The 22504-nt window shown below is 42.9% G+C and overlaps 1 protein-coding gene and 2 long non-coding RNA genes across 4 annotated transcripts in view; 1 reads left to right on the top strand and 2 right to left on the bottom strand.

Moving 5' to 3' along the window:
• Nucleotides 1–22096, bottom strand: part of LOC307047237 — a 28758-nt gene extending 6662 nt beyond the window's left edge. Inside the window, exons 1-3 of one of the 2 annotated variants that reach the window (XR_013810375.1) lie at nucleotides 21936–22096; nucleotides 21192–21295; nucleotides 19948–21114 (exon numbers count right to left, since the gene is read on the bottom strand). This is a non-coding gene — a long non-coding RNA (uncharacterized lncRNA). Of the gene's footprint in view, nucleotides 1–19947; nucleotides 21115–21191; nucleotides 21901–21935 lie in introns of those variants that run through there. The other variant, XR_013810376.1, reaches the window with a different exon arrangement.
• On the bottom strand, nucleotides 5682–12039 carry LOC307013898 (uncharacterized protein). The gene is made up of 10 exons (XM_079641502.1): nucleotides 11905–12039; nucleotides 10286–10340; nucleotides 10084–10202; nucleotides 9563–9976; nucleotides 9173–9395; nucleotides 8705–8878; nucleotides 8346–8557; nucleotides 8128–8275; nucleotides 7369–7478; nucleotides 5682–6820 (listed from the first exon to the last, which is right to left on the bottom strand). The coding sequence occupies exons 2-10, from the start codon at nucleotides 10323–10325 to the stop codon at nucleotides 6509–6511; spliced, it is 1752 nt and encodes a 583-aa protein (XP_079497628.1). The 5' UTR covers nucleotides 10326–10340; nucleotides 11905–12039; the 3' UTR covers nucleotides 5682–6508.
• On the top strand, nucleotides 12244–16522 carry LOC307013899. The gene is made up of 3 exons (XR_013801101.1): nucleotides 12244–12751; nucleotides 13545–13631; nucleotides 13857–16522. It is a non-coding gene; the product is annotated as an uncharacterized lncRNA (long non-coding RNA).
• Nucleotides 22097–22504: the final 408 nt, after the last annotated feature.

Here is a 22504-nt window from a genome sequence, read left to right as displayed (position 1 = left end):
ATAGCAGGGGTAAAAACCACTCAAGACACTGTTCCTGGGATGACAGGAGTGTTTCTTGTATCCCATGGAACTGCTGGGGGGAGAGGCTTCTCTGTGAAGTGCCGTAATGGTCTTCATGGTGACGAGCCACGCCATCGCCGCCGCTGCCCGTGAGGCAAAAGGGCTGCGAGGGAGTTTCCACATGCTGCCTTTCACTCCGTCTCTCCTCATGAGGCGCGTACACGCCCAGGGGATGAGAGGTGTGTGCATGCTGTCCACACGAGGCGTTATAACGGTGCTCGTGGTTATTTTGACCGTGTGTAGGAGGCATATCTGGGACAGAGGAATGCCGCGAGTTCTGCAGTTTATAAACCAATAGGTTAAAACAGCAGGCTTCTGCAGCGAATGAACCACCTCTGGAGTGTCCCCCTGTTGGAAGAGACTCAGGGGGATCATCACGTGACCAGCTGACGCCAACGCCGAGCAGCTGCGTCACGGAGAGGGCTGTGTGGGTTGTGACACGCCGGAGGAGAGCTTTCAGTTCTTCCCCTTGCTGCCGCGAGAGTCGCGCTCTCATGCTGGCTGAGTTTAACTCCACTCCCAGATAAACGATTGTCTGAGAGGGAAGAGGACAGCTCTTCTTCCAATTTATTATGAAACCCAGGCTTTGACAGATGCGATACGAGATGTACCGTCTGTAAAGCGACTTCCTTCCTGGGGCGAGCCAGCAAATAGCAGGTCGTCCAGAGGAAAACCACACTCTAATCCCTCCTCTGTGTAGTGGCTCCAGCCTTCTCTACACAAATGCGAGGAGCCAGGAAATATCCGAACGGCGGACGATTGTCTGGTCTGATATTCCCTGAATGGAAAACGCAGGAATTTCCTGTGTTTTGGGATGATGGGTACGTGGAAGTATGCATTCTTCAGGTGGAAGTAAACCAATCGTCCTGGTGAAAATATTACAGCACCTGTTTGATCGTCAGCATGTGGAATACTGACAGATCCAGGATGTCTCATTCCCCCAGTCTTTTTCGGGATTAGAAAAATAACCGGAGTGAAAACCCCTGATTTTCCTCCCTTTGAGGAACCCTGGAAATATCCTCTTTCAACAGGAGTTCCAGCAGCTCGGATTGGAGCGCAAGACATAGCTTCTGGGAGGACAGGAGTGTTTCCTGTATCCCATTGAACTGTGGGGGTGGGGGAGAGGCGAACTGCAGGACGTATCCTCTGCTGATCAGCCTGCTCATCCATCTGTCCATCAGACACACGCGCTGCCACTCTGAGGAACACTCTAAAAGGCGGCCGCCACTGTGAGGCGAAAGGGCTGCGAGGAACCCTCCACACGCTGCGTTTCACTCCGACTCTCATCATGAGGCGCGTACACGCTCAGGGGATGGATGGAGGTGTGTGCAGTGCTGCACACATGAGGCGTTATAACGGCGCTCATGGGTTTATTAAGGCCGTGTGTACGAGGCGTATTTCGGACAGAGGAATGCCGCGAGCTCTGCAGGTTATTAACCGAGGTTAAAACGGGCAGGCTTCTGCAGCGAGCCCTGCTGGTAATCAACAGATTAGTGGCAGCCGGCTTAATTAGCGAGCTCTGCAGTTAATTAACCGATAGGTTAAAACCAGCAGGCTTCTGTAGCGCGCCGTGGCGCTGCGGGCGCTTCCGCTGGGGGCACTCAGCCTGGAATACTGCTCATTCCCCCGTTCTCGCTTCTCTGTGATGTGCTGTAATGGTCGTCATGGTGACGAGTCACGCCATTGCCCTCGCCGCCGTGAGGCGAAAGGGCTGCGAGGAAACCTCCACACGCTGCGTTTCACTCAGGCTGTCATCATGAGGCGTGTACACGCTCAGGGGATGAGTGGAGGTGTGTGCAGTGCTGTCCACATGAGGCGTTATACCGGCGCTCATGGGTTATGACCGTGTGTAGGAGGCGTATCTCGGACAGAGGAATGGCGCGAGCTCTGCAGGTTTATTAACCGATAGGTTAAAACCAGCAGGCTTCTGCAGGGAGCCCTGCTGCCTACTTAATCAACGGATTAGTGGCAGCCGGCTTAATTACCGGCTCCGCTTCCTCGGAGGCTCTCGCGGAGCCGACCAGGAGCGGGGGATTCTCACTCCCATTTGACTTGCCGGCGGGAGACCCTGTCTCCGGGGTGGCGGGGGAGCCGAGACGTGGGACGGAGCCCCTGCAGCCGCCGGGGCGGTTGCTGTGGGCGTCTCTCCGCTTGCGGCTTACTGTGGCCGGCGTGGACGCCGTCCACCTGTTCCGCGGCCATCTTCATGAACTTGGGTCCGAACAGCCCGTCCGGGCTGATTGGAGCGTCCAGTAGCACTTTTCTGGCCGTCTCCGTAACAGACGCCGCCGCGCTGTGGTGACGGAGAGGGGGAAAGCATGTTCGGCCACCAAGCTGGCACCCTGCTCCGACTCTGTCTCCCCCGTCCGGGGGAGAGGAGGGAGGGGAGAACCGAACGGTGAACCGTGGAGGGAGGCGGGGCAGGAGTTGCTTCGGACTCCTGCCCGGCACTCTGCCCCAGGGACACGAGGCCCCGTCCGCGGGCTCGTAAGCCTGGACGGGCCAATCGTCCTCCTCGGCCACAGCAGCAAGAGTGTCCGCTCTCCGCTTCCTGTCGCCCGAGGGGAGACGAGCGCAGTGCATGCTACCTGCTGGTTTAGAGCCGCGTACGCGTGCTCTGACCCCCGGCAGGATTCGCATACTGCTTTTATCTCTGCAGGTCATAACTCATTATGAACCCAGATCCACATGAGGGACAACCACGGACGCAGTTGTTGCTCATGATGATTCTCAATTGCTGTGCTTCAGTAACTGTGCTGGTTTGCTGAAAAAAAGAGGGAGCAGATTGCCGGGCCACCTTCCTATTTATACCGGAAGGAGGCCCGAGGGTGGGGCCCACCTTGCGGGTGGGCGTGGACTACAAGTGTTTCAGTGCTGCGCGGGGGCGCAGGGGGATTACCCAATAGCGATAGTCTTAGAGGGCGAAGCCATATACGAAATAGAACTATTAAATCACCTGCAACGTCACCATAAAATTATTATTATTATTATTCTAAAGCTGTGACTGTTTTGTTTTTATATTCAGCACTGTGGTGAGGTATTTTGAGTAACTTAAGTGCATTCCTCCCTGTAACAGACAGGTTGGTGTTGTTGTACAGTAGTTCGGTTTCCACTGTGGACAGGTGCTACTGCAAAGTTTACATTTTGTGATTATAAAGCTGCAAAAATTATATTTTTTATGTTCAGCACTCAGGCAGCAGCAATATCTTTATTTTAGTTACTGTATGTTTTGTTACCAGAGTGACTTGAGTTTAAGTCAAGCACTTTGTTTAAAGCCACAGTAGTTGGCTGTCAAATTCATTTTAGTTACTCTATGTTTTTGCTACAAGAAACTGAGACTAGGATTTAAGCAAGCGGCAAACTCTGGGGAACAGCCGGGACGCCAATACGGAAGTGCCACACACTGCAGTTCATACATGGGCCGGTAGGGAGCGACTGCAGAAAGGAACAATTTCCATAGGCCCCATGTTCAAATGCCCAACTTTACAGCAGAAAAAAACATGTTTCTACCCATGGATGCAATAAATATTATTATCGATATAGTTAGATTCCACCTTCATGATTATGAATCTGTGAGTGAATTGTTTTCTAACACGACCCTTTTATTTATATTAGGTCTTAAAGTTTTTGCATAAATTAGGGCGTGGTGACTTTGATGGACATGTCTCACTGTCAGCTAACCGCAACTTGTCCACTCTGCTCGGCTAAAACCATAGAGGCTACAACGTTAGTTAGTCATAGTACTGTACTTGACCCTTTAGCTTTAGCCGTGTTCGTGGTGATTGTGCCTTTTAGGGAATATTGTTACAAATACCAGACAATTAAAATGTCGTGCTGTGCTCTTGAATGTACTAACAGAACTTCCAAGAAGCCTAAAATGATATTATACATGTTAACCCCGTTCGCAGGTGTTTGTGTGCTTGGTAGCTTAGCTTGTTACTTATTAGCCAGCTAACGACGTAACCCTTTATACATATACATTTTAGTTTTTGATTCAGCCTTGGGTAAGACTTTTATAGTCTATGGTGCCCATAATGCTAAACAGGAGCAAATGTTAATAGGGGACCCAATTATCCCAGTGGTGGCTGCCGGAGCTAACGGAGCCGCAGGGGGCTAGCTCCAGCCGGCGTCCCGGAGCTAGCCCACTGAGGCACCGTGAGGTCCGGGCGGTGGAGTCCGTCGTTATAACTGGAGATCAAGGAATGCAGCGAAACGCAGACTTGGTTCGCCTGCTGTAGTATTAGCTAAATAAATGATGTTGAACAAGGCATATTAAGCTGAACATCGTCACAATTGTTCTGCTATGTATCGGTACTTCTTTTCTCAACGTGTGAATGACAAGCATTAAGAATAACAAAATATAGCTAATTCTCTTGCAGATTGTCTCATTTGATTATGAGTGTAACATTTATATAGGGGAACTACACTGTTAGCAGTAACTTGGTATGCATGTATTTCCAGTGCTTGAATTGGAATAAAAAAGGTGCCAGTACTCTAAATCAGCAACAAGTATTTGGCACAAAGTCATAGTATATCCTATAATGCTGGTGGGTTTGTCTCTTTACTGTATATTTTAGAAAGGCTCACTGTACTTAAACAAAATGACTCAGGGTGCATCTGAGATTAGAGGGGGTGCAGTGGTAAAGTGCTATTTTTATAAGTGGGGAGTGGACCTGACACCCTCTAGTCTAGGGGGGTCCGGGGGCATGCTCCCCCGATTATTCTTTTTAAAATATTGAAGTTAGATGCATCAATCTGGTGCACTTTGAGAGCAAAATGAAGAGATATATGGATACCTCTCAACATCCATATGAAACAACTGTAAAAAGATTTACTTTTTCTTTATGGATATAGAAGAAAGTAAAGCTTGACTCCTACTGGCTGGTTAAATGAGTCCTCGTCCCTGAGGCCACTACCAGTTTTTTGTGCCATTTTGCTGGATTTATTTGTCAATAGCGTTGCTGCACAAAGTGATAGCCCTCTAGTGTAAATCTACTACCCAAAATGAAACATATGGAGATGGGTTACTATTTAAAACAATTTGCAAATCTATTTGGGAACAGTGGGGCCGGGCCTCAAATCCTATAGGGGGGTCCGGGGGCATGCTCCCCCGGTAAGATTTTTTTTTTAAATGTTGGACTTAAATGCATCAATCTGGTGCATTTTGAGGGGGAAATAAAGAGACTACACCCATATGAAACAAAAATGTATACATTTAAATAATCATAAAATCATAAGTACATGGCCACACTGCAAAAATCATCCATCTTATAACAAGAAAAAAAAATATGTGATTTGAGTTTATACAGACTTGAAACAAGTGTAATAATCTGCCAGTGCAGTGAGATAATTAGACTTATTAAGAATTCTTAAAATAAGAATAATAATTCTTGAAATAAGAATAATTCTTGAAATAAGAATTCTTAAAATAAGAATAATAATTCTTGAAATAAGAATAATTCTTGAAATAAGAATTCTTAAAATAAGAATAACAATTCTTGAAATAAGAATGCGTGAAATAAGAATTCTTCAAATAAGAATAATAATTCTGGAAATAAGAAATATATGGATGCTAGAAAAGTGGCAAATGTCCTGTATTAAGCAGAAAAACACTTATTCCATGCACAGGTATAAGCCAAATATACTCAAAACAAGTTGTCAAATTTTCTTTTACCATTTCTTTATTTCTGAATTCAAGTAGACAGATCTCAAAACAAGAACCTAGCATGCATTTTACAAAACGTATGAATTAATCATGACGATAATTTTAAACTTAAATTATAACATTGAAAACCACTCAACATTACTTTGTGTTAGATAACCAAAACTGAAGAATTATAACTTAAGAGCTTCAATATTACTGTTTTCTCTTATTGTTGAACAAAAATGATCAAACACTGAATGATAGAAAGTCATGTCTCTTGTGTCCAAAGTATCAATGCAAAAACAGATACTGGTACCAGTATCAATTGTTAACAATAACTAGCCCAACTACCACCTAGCTCACCCACATTGTATATGTGTATATGTCGAAGCGAGCATGAGTTGTGCCCAGCAAATGGGCACGACTCAATATATAGACCTAAAAATGACTCTGGCTTTTTAATTACATTACAAAGAGCAAAGTTGCAATTTTCAGCTGATCATTTGTAAAGTGCAATGATTACATTTGTATTGCTAGTTGCACCTTCAAAACAAAGGTGGGCATCCTGCTGGCTGAATGTGGGCAATGCCCACAGAGAGGTGGTTATGGCAAGTGACGCTTACTTTGAAGGTGCAGCTACCTGCAGTTTGAGGAAAGGAGGGCTGGAAGGAAATGATGGGCTGAATATTGCAACTTTGTTTTTGTACGTGAGTTGTTTTCTGGGATGTTATTCTCTCCCAACCTCGACAGACATTGCGGGTGAGCATTGTAGAAACAGGTTGGGAACCTAACTACCACCAAGATCTACTCCCCAATGAAAGCTTTCCACTCAGCCATGGCTTTTTTGTATGAGGCTGTGGCGTCTCGGTCATGGATAGTGTCCTTCAATATTTCTGTTTGAATAACAGAAAGGATGGTTGCAACACACTTCGGATAAGTGAGATGTATTGTGTAGTAATAGGCCATTAGATATAGCAAACCCTCATGCAGGTCTTGCTTGGCAAATGTAGTGATGGGAGTGGTTCCTATGGCGACAAGGCAGTTGGAGTCATCAACAAGTAAGACGGGGCTGGACAGAGATCTCTTCTGGAGGTAGACGGTGGGATCTTCTGTAGGCTAAAGGAGATAGCAAAACTCTAATAAACATCCATAACATAGAACTACTAAAGCAGACCCTCTACTACCATTATGTATATATTGCATCTATGATTGAAGTTATAATGCTTTGCATGTAGTTTGTGAATCCAAAGACAGCACCATTTTATGTACTAATGAAAATACAAAAACATGTCTTCCAATAAAATAATGAAAACAAATTGCTTAACCTCCTGCTGAAAGCTGGCTTACAGGACCAGCAGTAAAACAGCTCTGCACTGATGTGCCGCTTTCTTCCAATGGATGGAACGGTGCCAACAAGCTCCAAATTGCCACAGTGCTTACGCTTAAAGTTAAATTATTTAAACTTTACTATCAATTGCCGCTGAGAGAATGTCCTTTCATGACAAGGCAGCTTAAAAAACAGCAACATATTTTGTTAAATGTTGTCCTAATTGTGAAAAGCGACCCCATTATAGACTTACAAAAAGGATAAAGCATGGAAGTAAATGGCTTTATAGACACAAGTAAAAAAAACATCAAGATTTGAATGTGACACAATTGCTCACCTGAAGAACATGTATCAATGCCTCACTGGCATGTCCCAATTTCTTAGGCGGTGCAGCTGGAGAAGGAAAGAGTGTAGGGAGTGCCTTGAACAAGGCAATCGAGAATTCCACTAGGAGAAGAGAGAAGAGAAAACGCGAACAGGTGGATGGAAAGACAGACACTGTATTAACTGTTTTAGCTCACACAATCTGTATTAACATAACTACAGTTTAGACACATGAAACAAAGGATAATGCATATAAAGTCTATAAATATATAACTGACTTAAGGTCAAAGTTATTCAAGTTTAGGAGACATGCACTGTGAGGTTAATTTTGGGTGCATCAGATGACATGCTCCCTGGAGGTAGCCGATGTCTGTTGTTTAGTTGGTTGGTGTTGTGACTTAGTAAGCTACTGCTGCAGAGGTTGCATCAGACGCCATTAATGACGCACAAATTTGAAGTCCGTCCGTCATTCCGCCAATAACTGTTTCAGGAATTGCGATGTCATCTGGGCCAACCCAGTTGGATTTCTCCTAATTCCTTAGTGAAAAGTTGATCTCAGCAAGTTTGTGAATAGGTTTTAAAATACAACTTTTAGCTAGGAACTTAAAGTGTGATAGAGGGATCCTACTTATGGTAAGATAACAAAATAGTGTGAAAATGCCCCCAGATCATTATCATTTTAGATTTATTTGGTCAGCCTTGCATCAATGACACACTCCTATTCACAGTCATATCTTCACCAACACACTGTAGACACTAAGAGGTGACTTACCACCATCCAGGGTCATAGGGGGTTTCATCGCTTTCTTCGAAACTCCGTAAAACTGCACTTTAGCAACAAAGTCGTCCCATCTCTTCTTTACTTCTGCTATGTATTTGTGGTTGTCTTTATCCAGGAGGCGACGCAGCTCAGACATCACCTACAGAGTGAATAAGTATTAAAATCTGGAACTTTTGTTGAAAAGTAAAAATGGGAAGTCGTTTACTAACATTCTGAAGATCCTTGAAGCATGGATAGGCATCCAGGACCTTTGTGTGCCTGTCCTCCACTTTCAGGACATCACTGTCAATGAACAGTCTTCTTGCTTCAAACTCGAGATCAAGGAGTTGAGAGACAGCATCTTTGTTTTGTTTTTTATTCTTGTACATCTCATGCAGAGTCTTAAAATGCCTGGCCTGTGCTTGCAGACTATCCTTGTCCACTAAAATGAAAAATGAAAATGATTATGTGCACATAAGACTGTCAAAAATGGTCTCCCTTTAGAAGCAGCCCTCTTATGGCTGGGTGATGTCTGTAAAAATATTCAGACAACACACAAGTAGAAAAGTTTGGAAGACTCAGGACTTACCCTCTTCTTCCTCCCCGGGCTCTGGGTCCTCTGCTGGGTAAAGTGTACCGTGGAGGGCCTTTACCAGCTGCTTTTTGGCTCCCTGGTGTGAGTTGGGAGAACGGATGACCATACTGGATCGCTGGTCCGCGGTGTAATTGGGCAGCCTGCGGCCCGAGCGGGCTACTGTGGAAGCTAATGAAGATATTTTAGATATTTATTTGTCCTTTCAAAAATGCATTTTGTGCCTTACCACAATTGTCAAACAATAAATCAGAAAACGACAATGACATGCTCACATAACTATATATAGCTGCCTTTAAGGTTAAAATGTTCTCTACAAAATGAATGACAGAAAATGACCATAATATCTCTGTCCATTACAAACAACTTTTATGTTGCACATGATGTTATGCATTCAGCAATGTGTGGATATGCCTTTCGAGTAGAGAACCATATAAATGGAAATTAAGTTGCAATTCTACTTACATGTACTTTCATTTTCATCAGAACTGGTAAGAGTCTGATCCAAAATAATTGTTGATCCACCTGCGTCACTTGAGTCAGCATCATAATCTTTTCCTGAGTCACTTGCTGACAAGTCAAGGCAACGCCTCTTCTTTGGACAGCCCCTCTCTTGTGCAGGCCCTTGCCTCTTTTGCGGAGACTTTACGTTCAGAAGCCTCTTTTTAAGTTTATTGTGAATGGTTGTCTGTGGGAAATAACAAAGTAACTTTATAAGAATTACTTAATCATTTTGATGAAGCCTTGACTTTTTTTTTAAAATGTTAAGAGATGACAGTGAATTCAAATAATTATTAAGTACTTCACAATCAACAAAGTGCAAGAAATAAAAAGCCACACATTTTAATGACTTACATGTTTCACAGCTTCATCTTTGTCTTGTAACATGGGATAATACTCCACTACTTTCTTAGCCATGGCTGTGAGTTCAGGTTTGGAAGGGTACTGAAGCTCTTCTCCTTGTGGACTTGCTCTCAGGATGGAAATCATGCTGGTGAGTGTGTTCCTCACTAGCCTGCAACTCAACTCCTTGGACATTACACATTCCCCCTCTCTGCCTGTGCGGGCCATCTCAAAGTAATGTCTACGAGCTTGTTCCAACTCACTGTCCGTGTAGATCACATACTCTGGTGGACTAGGTAGCTGTAGGGTCATCTTTGGGCGTTTTTTCTCCAAAGGAGTGGATGTTGAGGGGAGACTATGTTTTCTACAAGGTGGAGTTCCTGTTTCAGAAGGGCCATCTTTATCTTTTAAGATAGGATTCTCGTCCTACAACAGCAGATAATGTCAAACAGTCAAAGTCAAACAATGGCGACAATCTGAAATAACATGTCTTGTGCAACTTTTCTTTTAGACCAAAGTAGGTAACCATTTACCTCTGGGTTGATCAAAGACCACACTCTTTTTCTCCTAAGAAAGTGTTCTGGCCCAGGAAAAAGGTCTCTCAAATCATCACGAGTGAGGGAGTGCATCAACACCTCATCGATGTTAGCAGCTATGAGGACAGCAGCATCATTACCAACATTTTACAATCCCAAATAATTATTTATCGTTTTGATTCAAACACAAATGACATACCCTTAAAAATTGACACTGTAACATCATCCAGTTTATCCATTGTCCCATCTATAACCTGGTAGGAAGAAAAAATATTAATTAATTATCATAATTTGATTTCAAACAGCTTTACAAACATGTGATTGAATATTACAGTGAATACAATAATTCCTTGTGGTTTAAGCTCTTAAATGCTTTTCATTTTATGTTTTTATCTGCTACAGAGGCTGAAAAATAATGGTTTTAGTCAGTGTGCGAAATACCCGTCAATATTCGGGGGGTCCCATCTCCCGATTGTTGCGCAACACTGACATAGGAGGTTGCATTGGCTAAAGTTGTTTGGATGCATGTTGTTTTATATTACAGGGTTTCTCAACGGGGGCGTCAGCGCCCCGTGGGGGGCGTTCGTACAACCTAGGGGGGCGCTGGGAACGAACAAGGGGTGTCACAACTTCGCTTGTGTAGTGGTCATTATCTTGAACTTTTTAAACTTTCATGGTTTTCAAATATTTTCGGTGCAAAAATAGGATAACTGAAATAAAAAGCCTATCTTCATATGGGTTCCTTACCCTTCTATCGTCTCATCTACTTTCTACTTTATGCTCAGTACCGTCATGATCGCTATAGTAACGCCGATAAACAAATCCACCTCATCGCAGTAGAGTGGTCCTTTCCGAAACTATTTCGCCCTCCCCTGACTTCCACTGGTTGGTTTGCGGGACATGCAAAGCAAGCGGTGGATGGGGCATTACACTAAGCAACATGAATCTCATCCATATTACATAGTAAGGCATAAGACGTGAATAAAGCTAACTCCGCTTAGCATGCTAATTGTAAACAATAGAACGTGCGCATTACATGTAGACCACTGCAATGTCGCTCATTACGTCTGCTAACCGATAAACACTTACTTTCATAAGGTACACACACCAACCGGCACATACGCATTTAACACTGATGTTACAGGCGCTTAACTTGTATAGTAACAAACTACTTTAATTACTATTTGGCCGCGAACTTAAACGTGCTACTCTCCAACTCAGAACGAAGGGACCCCATATTTCGCACACTGGTTTTAGTCAATACTGACAAAACAGCTATCTGTCCCTTGCTATATCTCAATTTGCATACTTCTGTACTTACATTTACTGTTTTGAGCGTATAAATGTGTTCCAATCTGAAGCATGAAATATTTGTGTGCACTATAGGCCTACCGGTAGTACCCGCATGGTTCATTATAACGGTCAAATAGTTCAGTGTAAAACACTGAACACTTTCCACTCTTAGTTACCATTTTGACTGCGTAATGGAAGTTGTGGGACCGGTGAACACATCACGATACAAATAAAAGTTATACATGTAGTTTTTAATTCATTATTTAATAAACGTACCACTATGCCGGTGTAAAAAAGAAGCAACTGACAATTTTAGTGGATTAATTCAGCAGTCTATAATGATTTGCTAACCCGAACGACAACGTTAGCATCGCCGCTAGCTAGCTAACAGCGCTAGCTAACAGCGCTAGCTCACTAGTAGCGCTAGCTAGCTAGCTAACAGACATAATATGTATTGCATTTTTAACCCAGCAATATTGGTACCGTGACAAATTAATGCGCTTTTATTATAATATGAATACACACCTTCTCTTCAAATGTGTGACCTTCTTCTCTTCTCTTCTCTTCTTCTGTGACCTCTTCTTTCTAACCTCGTGAACGTGCTACTTGACAATGATACAGTAGTGGGTTGAACTCCTCCTTCGACAAATAATAATCTGAGTAAATAGGGATGATAAAATTAAGCATTTGAGGGGAAAAAGGTGACGATAGTGTTTGTAATTGCTAATACATATGCTTTTTGTATTTTTCATATCGCAGCACATACTAAAAAAGATATATCAGAGACCTCCCCCCCCCATTGTTAATATGGTTTGACCCAACCAACGTGCCAAAGCCCGCCAAAAAGTAGAACTAGGAGATATTACAGTACTGGCGCAGGCTGGGGTTCAAGTTTGCTTTTAGCAGATGTTTTGTCTGTCACATCAATCTGTCAATTTCCATCTCCTCCTCAGTTCAGAAGATTTTGAGGAACATGGCGTATTGGCGGTGTGTGATTTGCTTTGTTTTTTTTGCGTTAACATTGAAGTCTCTGCTGAGCCATATTAACAAGGCACATGGCCGCAGTCCAGATTTCCGTGTTGTATGTGGAATTAATGGATGTACCGAAGAATACAGAGTTTTCAACTCTTTCTACTACCACATCAGACGTAGACATGCTCTGTATTTTGAAAATGGAAGCCCGCCTTCTGGGTTGATGACAACTGCATCCGAACCATCTAGAGTTGGACTTGAACATTTTGATATGCCCATTTTTTCTGGTTGTGCCACTGCAACAAGAGGGATGCAAAGGACCAACAGTCAAGTCAGCACATGTGTCCCTTCACAGCAGGAGCAACAGCTTGAGGAATTCCCGATTCAACCTCCTGATCAGGTAAGATGCAGTGTTGAGCAAGCTACTTTGAAAATGTAGTGAGCTAAGCTACCAGTTACTCTACCATTATGGAGCTTCACTACACAGAAGCTACCAACCAGTCAAATGTAGCAAGCTAAGTTACACAAACACCGCAAAAGTAGCTCACTACATGTGAAGCTACTTTAATGGTGCCTTCACGTGCTATGGGATCTCTGCTGTGTTAAGCCATATAAAAAATAGCTTCAGTGATCGTTACCACACTACTTGATCAATAAAAGAGTTAAGCTACTGAAAAGTTACTTGATTCAGGAAATAGTGACGCTACCGCCAAGCTACTGAGAATTGTAGTTACCTAGTTACTAGTAGCGAAGGGGGGTCTTATATGGGTTTCTTTATTTTTACTCTGGAAATCTTTTAATCTGGACATTGCTATATAAATACTAATTATTATTATTACTACACTAGTTGGCTACTTATCTCTACTTTATTCTGTCCAATGAAAACTTAAGCAGTAAAACAATGATTGATTGATGATTTGATCTTCCTCTTGCCTCTCAAAAATAGAGGAGGAGCAACCTCCTCTGCCTCTATGGACCAGCCGCCACTGGTTGAAATAGCAATTTTCACTAGCCAGAACACAGGACCTTCTTCCTGTAATTATTTTCACAGACACTATTTAAATAAGACATATTGGACAGGGGCTGCTGGTTTAAAAGCCATATCTTACATGATAATATTACTCAAACATACAACACTTGAGTTAACTAGTCTTTCTTCTAATTGTGTAATATTACTATGAATATGTCTCCAGGAAGAAGCTGATACATCTGGCGGAAATCTTTCCAGACGTGCAGTTGCATTTGCCATCAATGTCCGTGAAAAATGCCACCTGTCCCAGGTATTGCATCTATTAGTTGCTTTGTACAAAAGTGTCTGCTAAGTGACATAATGAATGTAAGTGTGCCTGTAGTCAAAGGGGTTGAAGAGTGGTGATAATCTTTGTATGTCATTTTCAACCTTGTTTTCAGACATGGGGGCACTTTATTTATGTTAGTTAGCTATGGACACTCGGACTGTAAATGCATACTCTGATGTATTTAATTTTTTTTATTTTCTCTTTCAGAGGAGTGTCAACGATATTGTCTCTGGGGTCCAACAGTATCAAGCGGCTCTTCTGGATACCTTGAGAGACAAAATGAAAAGGGTCTTCGAGAGTCATTCAGGGAGTACGGTGCAGCTCCAAGAGGAAGCATTAGCAACATTTGATCATTTTCAGGATCCTTTCACCCTAATGGCCACCACATACATGCAGGATAGCACCAGTCAGAATCTTTTTAACCCAGTGAAACCAGAGGAAATAGTTGTGTCTCAAAAAGTTTGTAGAGTTAAAAAGGGAGACTCAAGAGTTCTTGTAATCAAAAACAAAAGTTTTTACTATATACCCCTAATTAATAGTCTACAACAGTTGTTGTCCAACTCCAGAATCTTTGATATGATCAACACTGCACCACAAAGCTGCAACAAAGATGGGTTTTTGTATGACATTGTTGATGGGAGTCTTTTTAAATCTCACCCTCTGTTTTCAATAAAACCTACTGCTTTGCAGCTGATCTTGTACACTGATGAAATAGAGATATGCAACCCCTTGGGGTCACATGCTTCTGTAAACAAATTACTGATGGTTTATTATACTCTAGGAAACATAGACCCCAAGTTTAGATCGAAGCTTGCAGCAATTAGACTCCTTGCTATAGCAAAAGCGAATGATATTGACCAGTGTGGTGTTGATGTTGTTTTAGAAAGAATTGATAAAGACTTAAAATTGCTTTACAATGGTGTCAAAATACAAACACAGAATGGTGAAATGGATTTATTTGGTGCTTTAATTTCACTATGTGGTGACACACTTGCGCAACATGAGCTCGCTGGCTTTAAGGAAGGAGTTGGTTTTGCATATAGCAAGTGCAGGCACAGTGAATGTACCTTTGAGGACATGCAAATCAATTTTAACGAACAAAGTTTCACTAAAAGGACAGTGGAAAAGCACATTAGACAGTGCATTGAAATAGAAAGGGCCAGCACAGAGTTCTTGAAATCTGCCCTTAAAACCACCTACGGAATAAACAGAAAAAGCAAGCTGGTTGAATTTCCAGCCTTTGACCTCATTCAGCAAACTCCACAGGACATAATGCACATAATTCTTGAGGGTGTTGCACCCATGGAAATTAAGTGTGTGTTAAAATACCTTATTCTGTCAGGACAAATGGAGTTGGACATTTTCAATTCAGCCATGCAGAGTTTTCCTTTTTCATCTATTGATGTACGAGACAAGCCCTGTCCTGTCAGTGTCAATACCTTGTCATCTAATGATAACAAACTTAAACAGTCTTCTGGGCAAATGCTGATATTGTTAAAGATCATGCCTTTTCTGTTGAACTATATGAAGGGAAATATTTACGTTAAGTTTATTTTGGAATTAATTGAGATAGTTCAAATAGTTTTTACGCCTGTCATATCTCTGCAAACTGTATTAAGACTTAAACAAATGATTGAGCAGCATCTAAAACAGTTTAAGCAACTTTTTCCTGACAAAAATGTAACGCCTAAGCAACATTACATGTTGCATCTCCCTACCCAAATTCTTTCTCTGGGTCCTTTGACAAGGCATATGTGCATGAGATTTGAGTCAAAGCACTGTTTTTTTAAACAGTGGTCATCTAAATTGAACTTCAAAAATGTATGTAAATCGTTGGTGAACCATAACCAGCTTCTTGAATGCTGTCAAAATGAAATGGGCATTGAGCATCCAATATTTTTACATGAGAAAGAATTGGGCCCCGTCTCAGAAGTGACAAATAAAGAGTACATCACAGCAAAGATTAGAGATTTCTTGGGGATTGATGGCATACAACATGCAGTCTCAGTCAAGTGGCTTATTCTTAATGGTAACAAGTACATCAGCGGAAAGTCTCTGATAATAACTAATGCAAATGATACAGTACCTATCTTTGGACTTATAAAAAACATTTATGTCGTAGATTCTTCATTGTATTGCTTTGAACATCAGCTTTATGAAACTGTGTGTTTTAACAAAGATTTATTAGCATATGAAGTCACTGTACCCAATCTTGCCCAAGCAACAGAGTTGATAGATGCAGAAAAGCTTGTTGATTATACATCCTATTATTCGATGAGTTTTGAAAACAGTGTGTATATTTTGATCAAATATAACCTTAGGGATGTCATTGCACTTAAAACCTAAATATGATGATCATTGAATGAGCATTGGAAGGTTATACCTGTGTATGCAACATGATAATTTGAGTGAAATCTAGCTTATTGAGAGAACACAGGAAAATGTGTAGGAAGTGTTTTTTTAAATGTCTTTTTTACTATTTTATTTTATTACCTTTTTTTGTCTAATCCAACAAAGAATTCTGCCAAATACAGATTTATTTGTGTTGTTGTATTGACTGTTTGTTTATTTACAAACATGTGTTGGGAGAAAAACATTATAAAGTAATGCACTGAGCTAACATTATTTTTCCTGCAAAATAGTATAGTCAGGGAATTTTGATTTTGGAAAGTATGATTATTATTATTATTTCTACTTTTGTTCTCCTTGAAATGAAAGTTCATTGAATGAGCATTGTAAGGATGTGTATATGAAGAGCTGATACAGTTGATAGGGATTACAATTAGATTATCTCAATGTGATTGACAATGCAATATAGGGTTGAAATGTGATAGAACCATGATAAAATGTCTTAAATAAAAGTTTCAGTCTGACAGTGTGGTACTATGTTTTTTTCTGAGACACATTTTTGTAGCAATGTTATTTGCTAAGCAGAATCATTTACTATGAAATAATTACTAAATTGAGCTATTGTGATACATTGAATTTCGATATATTGCCCCATTCCAAGTTGATATTTTTGATTTGTTATTGCTTTGGGAATTAATGTTGTGATTTAACATCTGATATAAATATGAATCTGACTTAAATGGATCCCATGTGATTCTTAAAATAAGTTGTAACATGTCTTGAAACAAGTTCTTACAGCTAAAAAAAAAACAAATTGATATGAGGCAGTGACCCAAACCTGTGTCTGACAGTAATTTATCTTAATTTGTTTGTAAAATACCTTATTTCAAGATTTGCTTTTGCAGTGCATAACCAATAACATATAATATCCAATATGAAAAAACATTGAAACTTGTTTATTTATTTGTTTTTGGTTCATTTATAGTTGTGAGTGTGTCTGGGCTCCTGAATCGGCCTCTCCTGTCTCCCTCCTCTCCCCCCTGCTCCTCTTTGAGGCAACAGCAAAGACTAGTTTTAGCTCTTAACAAGTTTATCTTACCTTTTTTCACCTAGTTAACATTTTGTTTGTATTATTCATGCATATTTTACTAATCACTACCCCCTCAAATGGAAATATGTGTTTACATAAATAGTGACCGAACCGTTTGAGACCCACTGAGATAACTTAAACTAAGTTAACTATCTAAAGACTCAGAGAGTAATTTACCTCACCAGAGCTGTAGTTATCAGCCTCTCAGTCTGACAGCAAAGGACTCTCCCTCCACCTCGTTGTTGAAAAAGCTCCTTATATCCGCTAGCGCAGCTAGCTAGCACCAGATGCTAACAACAACACACGTAACCGGTGCGCGCGCTTTCTCGCTCGCTCGCGCCACACATACACCAACACACACCCTCCCGAGCTTGAATGACACACAGAGACCAATCGAGGGCATTAGTATGATCTGTATGAAAGTGGCAATGTCGGCCGGCCACGTCATGTAGACAGCCAGTCACCCTCTGTGAGGCAGAGTCAGACCCACATTTGCGCTGCGTTGACAATATATACGTATATTGCCGGCGGCTGAGTACCACATGGGTAAAAATCAGAAGTGCCGGTACTGCGTACCGGTGAGTACCGGCCCAATTCAAGCACTGTGTATTTCATGTTAGCTTAGCTTCTTAGCCTGAGCTAGCTCTGTTTACTTCCAGTTCGGAGCCAGCAGGTCCCGCCTCGGCTCCGCCTCTTTGCCCTTATTTGGAGCAGGCGGGATTAGACTATGACGTCACTGTCAAGCCGTTAGTGGCCGACTCCGCCTACTAAGGGCTTCTCAGCAACTCTGCAGAATCCTATGGGTGACGTCACGGACACTACACCCATTTATATATACAGTCTATGGATTTAAGTCAAGCACTTTGATGTTGATGGTGTCTGTTTAAAGCCACAATAGTTGGCTCCAGGTGCCACATTTTGAATGTAGTAATGTTTGTTCAGTATTCAGCAACTACAGACTAAAGACAAAGTTATATTTTTGTTACAAGAGAGACAAATGTTGTCTGTTTAAATTCATTGTACTCACGTGACGTCTAAGAGTAAGAGTGCATGAGATGAGAATCGTGATCTCAATTCTTGGAGGAGAATCGTGATTCACATTTGAGCAAGAATCGTGCAGCACTAATATGCAGTACCCCGGACTACCTGTACAAGGCAAGGTGACACAAGCAGCCCAGCTGGCAACCCTGCCTCAGGGGGTTCGAACAGAGCACTTTGACCGGAAAACTGTGCAGCACAGGTGCTAGCAACCAGCTTCATCACACCTCCAGGTATGCGCACTGCACGCTTTCCTCGAACCCACACAGTGCCAGTTGGGTTCCAAAGGACCTGAGCAGAAGACTGGTGGCACTCCTGAAGAGCTGCAATGACTGTGACAGGCACCTGTGTCACAGTGGGTGAGTCAAAGAGAGAGAACAAAGGTACAAAAGAGTTCTCGATAGCATCGGCGAGTCACATTCATCCCCAGGATTCCAGGGACAGAAGACACAGCACCAGGGGGGTCTTAACAACAAGAATCCCACAGCTGGCCATCTCCTTGCCACACAGTTCGATATCTAGCTCCAAGTAGTCAATATATGGAATGGATAGGCCGTTGGCTTCTCGCAGCTGTAGCCAATGACAGGAGCGAAGGCGATCGTTGCCCCATGGTGCAAAATGCGACAAGAAGAAACTTTCCGTGACTGTGGACACCATGGAACCAGTGTCCACCAAGCAGGTAACAGTTACACCTCCTATCAAGACATTTATGTTTGGGCAAGGAGCAATCAAGTCGACCGTTGCACTTTCCTGTGAGCCTGTGGTCTCCCCAACTTAGCTGTGGCTAGAAAGCTCAGTGGGCTCTAGTTTTCCGCGTGGTGGGATGAATGGGATGGCCTAGCAGCACTGGAGTTTACGCCAGCATCAGGAAAAGCACTGGGCCGGGAGGGAACCTGCTCACCTTCACACTCGAGCAAAATTGCCAGGCTGCTGACACCTTCTGCAGATCAAAAGGACCATTACGGGACGTTTGACCTTGGAAGCGAGGGGCCTGCAGGGAGGCTACAGTCTGGGTGAGTTGGTTAAGCTGTTCTTGCTGACGCTTCAAAAGGTCCATCAGGTCACTCAACCCTGGCTCAGGCAGAGTGACATGAGGAGGGGGTTGGAAGCATCCCTGCACCCCATACTGAAACCCATAAGCAGATGGCAAAGAAGAGCTGCACGCCCCCTGGAAGACCCTCCCTCTCCCATCTAATAGCCTCACCCCGAAGGTCCAGCAAGGTGGTATTGTGCTGGCGACGGATAACTTGTTTGAGCTCCCTGCGAAGAGAACCGTCAAGAACGTGCTCAATGAACTGATCACGTAGTAGGATATCTGCGTTGGGCATCCCATCAGGTGCATGTTGCACGACCTGAGCAATTAAAGCCATAAGGGCTAAGGAGTACTCCTGCAGGGTCTCACCTTCGAGTTGGTGACGAGAAAAGAAAGCCTGTTGTAAGGTGACGTAAGACTGAGCACAACCATAAAGTTCCTTTAAGATAGCGAGCACCCGGGCTGGGTCTCCTCGCTCTGCACTAGTGCGAAACTTGATCTCTTCTTTGACTTGACCCTCAAGATGATCAAAAAGGAATAGGGCTTGGTCGGCCGCAGAAAGATGGCGGGCACGCGCACATGCCTGCACCTCCTCTGACCACTCAGCTATGATTATGCCTATCTTTCCATTAAACAAGGGACATTTACGGTCCCTTGGCATAACAACTAGCCGTTCAGTGACAGCAGCAGCAACACCCGCATACGGGGTCTGACTAACCGGAGCAGAAGAGGAAGAAGCACCACCAGAGTCCGCCCGGGTAACAGTACGCTCCTGACGAAGTCGCTCGTTGTCTGCCCTAAGCCCATACACTAGGTCCTGGAGCTGCTGCACCTCCTCCTCCATAACGACTGGGGAAAGCTACACCAAAGCTAAGGAAATGGTATGGAGGGGTTAATTAGGGGATTACACACACACACACACACACTGCTGTTTTGGCTCTATAATCAGTGAAAATACAGAAAAAAAAATACATTACACCAAGACACACTCACTGCTGAAACTCCACACCATTTAGCAAAAAAAACTAAAACATGTCTCTGCCCTTTTTATGTGGCTATCCTGCCGACAACGCCAAATGTGACGGTGTGGTGTAGGTAAGGGTTTGTGTTGCCAACAACGCCACCTAAGGGAGTTTCACCCCTAGGAACTAACTATTAATTATAAAAGATTTAACCCACAAGGAACACAGGTTCGTTTTACATAACGGGCCAGAGACAGTTTCAGTTACAGTTAACACAATTACTTTATAAAAATCAATTAACTATTCTAAAAACACCAGATACACACAATACAATCAGCTAAAAGTTCATAATGGGGTATAGGAGGTACAAGACAGGGCTGGGGCTTACCAGGTGGCAATCAATAAAAAGGGGGAAGGGTCCAACTCAAAACCACCCGTGACACCTCAAACCAAACAATAGGACTCGTGAAGAACACCACCACCACTGGGGTTGCCGCCTCAGGCCCACAGCACCTGTCTGACAAGAGAAGACGGTTAAAACCTCCACACAGTATTAAACTTAAATAAACAACTAAATAAATAACCAAACAAATACAACCAAATGAATTAACTTATCCAAATACAGTCTGTACGCAATGGTCAATGTTAAACAAGGAAAACACTAATATATAAACTAAATTAACAAAACGACAAAACCAAAATAACAGTTTCTCAAACAGTGAGTTGTATCCGAAAGAATTGGTCGGCGAGTTCCCGGAGAACCCGGACCGCTTCAGAGTCCAGAAGGGGGGGGAGGGGGCACGTCACCAGCCAGGGAGCTCGCAAAGCAACGGCAAGTTTATCCCAGCAGTGAGTCACTGCAAAGAGCGAAAACAGCAGGACCAGTAGGACCAGAAGGTGTGCCTAACAATCAATAGCACCCAATCTATTCAGCCACAGCACAGCACCCGAGACGTCAGGGGAGAGAGGCGCACAGGCCATGGCAAAATCCCGCTGCAGCAATAAAGATAATAAGATAAGCCAGGAGCCAAGTATCAGGTGATAAAGGGAGGCAGACAACGGCAACTCACCAGGTGATAACAACACTGCGCCCAGGGGAATCTTCAGCGGAGCAATTTCTCCGCACCGCACCGGCAGTCAGATGCGCTGTCCGGATGCAAGTGTTGCGAAACGGCTGCAACGCCAAACAATTAATTTAGGCCAAGCCGTGCTCCAGCCACGAGCGAAGGAGTTTGACAGGTGAGTCACGAGCTTCTTCTTCTCTTGCTTTTGGCGGATTGCAAGCAACTTAAAAGGTGCATACCGCCACCTACTGTACATGAGTATGCATCATCACATCATTCCAACTCATTAACCTATGTTCTAATCAAAATAAAATTAAAATTAATTAATAAAACCATTAAATAAATAAAACAAAACAAATCTATGTTCTTTCCTGACCTAATGTTAAATTCTTTTTCCTACCCCAGTTTCACTCAAAAATTTAAACAGTTCCTTTCTGGTAGCTTTTACTCCCTCTCCTTTTGTTCCCAAAACACCAACCACACTCCACTCCCTCTCTGCCTCTAAGACTTTAGCCTTTAATTGTTCTTTTTCCACTTTATAGATGTCACAATGTAACAAGATATGTTCTACATCTTCTTTTACTGCACAGTTCCCACACTTGTTACTGTCACTTTTCCCCATGATATACAGCGTACTGTTCAAAGCCGTGTGATTTATTCGGAGTCTAGCCATCATGATTTCCTCCCTTCTGTTTCTTTCTTTATGAATATTAATTGTAATTGTCTTTTGTACTTTGTGATACTCCTTACCTTTCTGGTCTTTCTCCCACCTTTTCTGCCAGATCTCCATCCCTTTCTTCTTAATGACTGCTTTTTCCCTCTCCTTTACCAAGTTGAACTGGTAGTGTTATTTGCTTTTGTAGTGCAGTTTTTGCTAATCTATCAGCACACTCGTTCCCTTTCACCCCCTCATGTGCAGGCACCCAGCAGTGAGTCACGAGCTACGCCACACCCCTGTATTTATACTACCGGCGGCGCCCAGTAGTGACAAATGCGCGGAGGCGCATGGCACAGTGCCGTGCAGCGGTACGGAGGGAGAAGACCTCCTGTCACACTAGCATTTGTTTATTCCATGTCACTGCATGTGACGATGCATGATGAATAGGCTATGCACGTGCAACTGATATCAAGATACCTTGTCTAGCTTTGAAATCCTCCCTCAACTCAAAAAGAATGAGCCTCCAAATTCATTTTAATACAAATTCCAAGGGACATTTTTACAGCCTTCCAGTAACAGCTGCTACAGTAGCTCAGCGTACTGTACACCTTTCATGTGCCATTCAATCCTTCTCCCAGTGGCACACACAGCTCTACAACAA

This window comes from Notothenia rossii (genome assembly GCF_949606895.1).
Source record: "Notothenia rossii genome assembly, chromosome: 7".
In the NCBI taxonomy this organism is placed as follows: Eukaryota; Metazoa; Chordata; class Actinopteri; order Perciformes; family Nototheniidae; genus Notothenia; species Notothenia rossii.
Note: the sequence above shows the minus strand (reverse complement) of the source record. Positions and strands in the feature narration are given on the sequence as shown.

What these genes read in the sequence shown, in the direction of transcription:
- LOC307013898 (XM_079641502.1), bottom strand. Translation starts at nt 10,325, where the DNA reads ATGGATAAACTGGATGATGTTACAGTGTCAATTTTTAAGG. An exon ending in CCCTATGACCCTGGATGGTG is followed by an intron (nt 7,479 to 8,127) that starts GTAAGTCACCTC and finishes CTCTTCTCCTAG; the next exon opens with TGGAATTCTCGATTGCCTTG. An exon ending in CATTGATACATGTTCTTCAG is followed by an intron (nt 6,821 to 7,368) that starts GTGAGCAATTGT and finishes TATCTCCTTTAG; the next exon opens with CCTACAGAAGATCCCACCGT.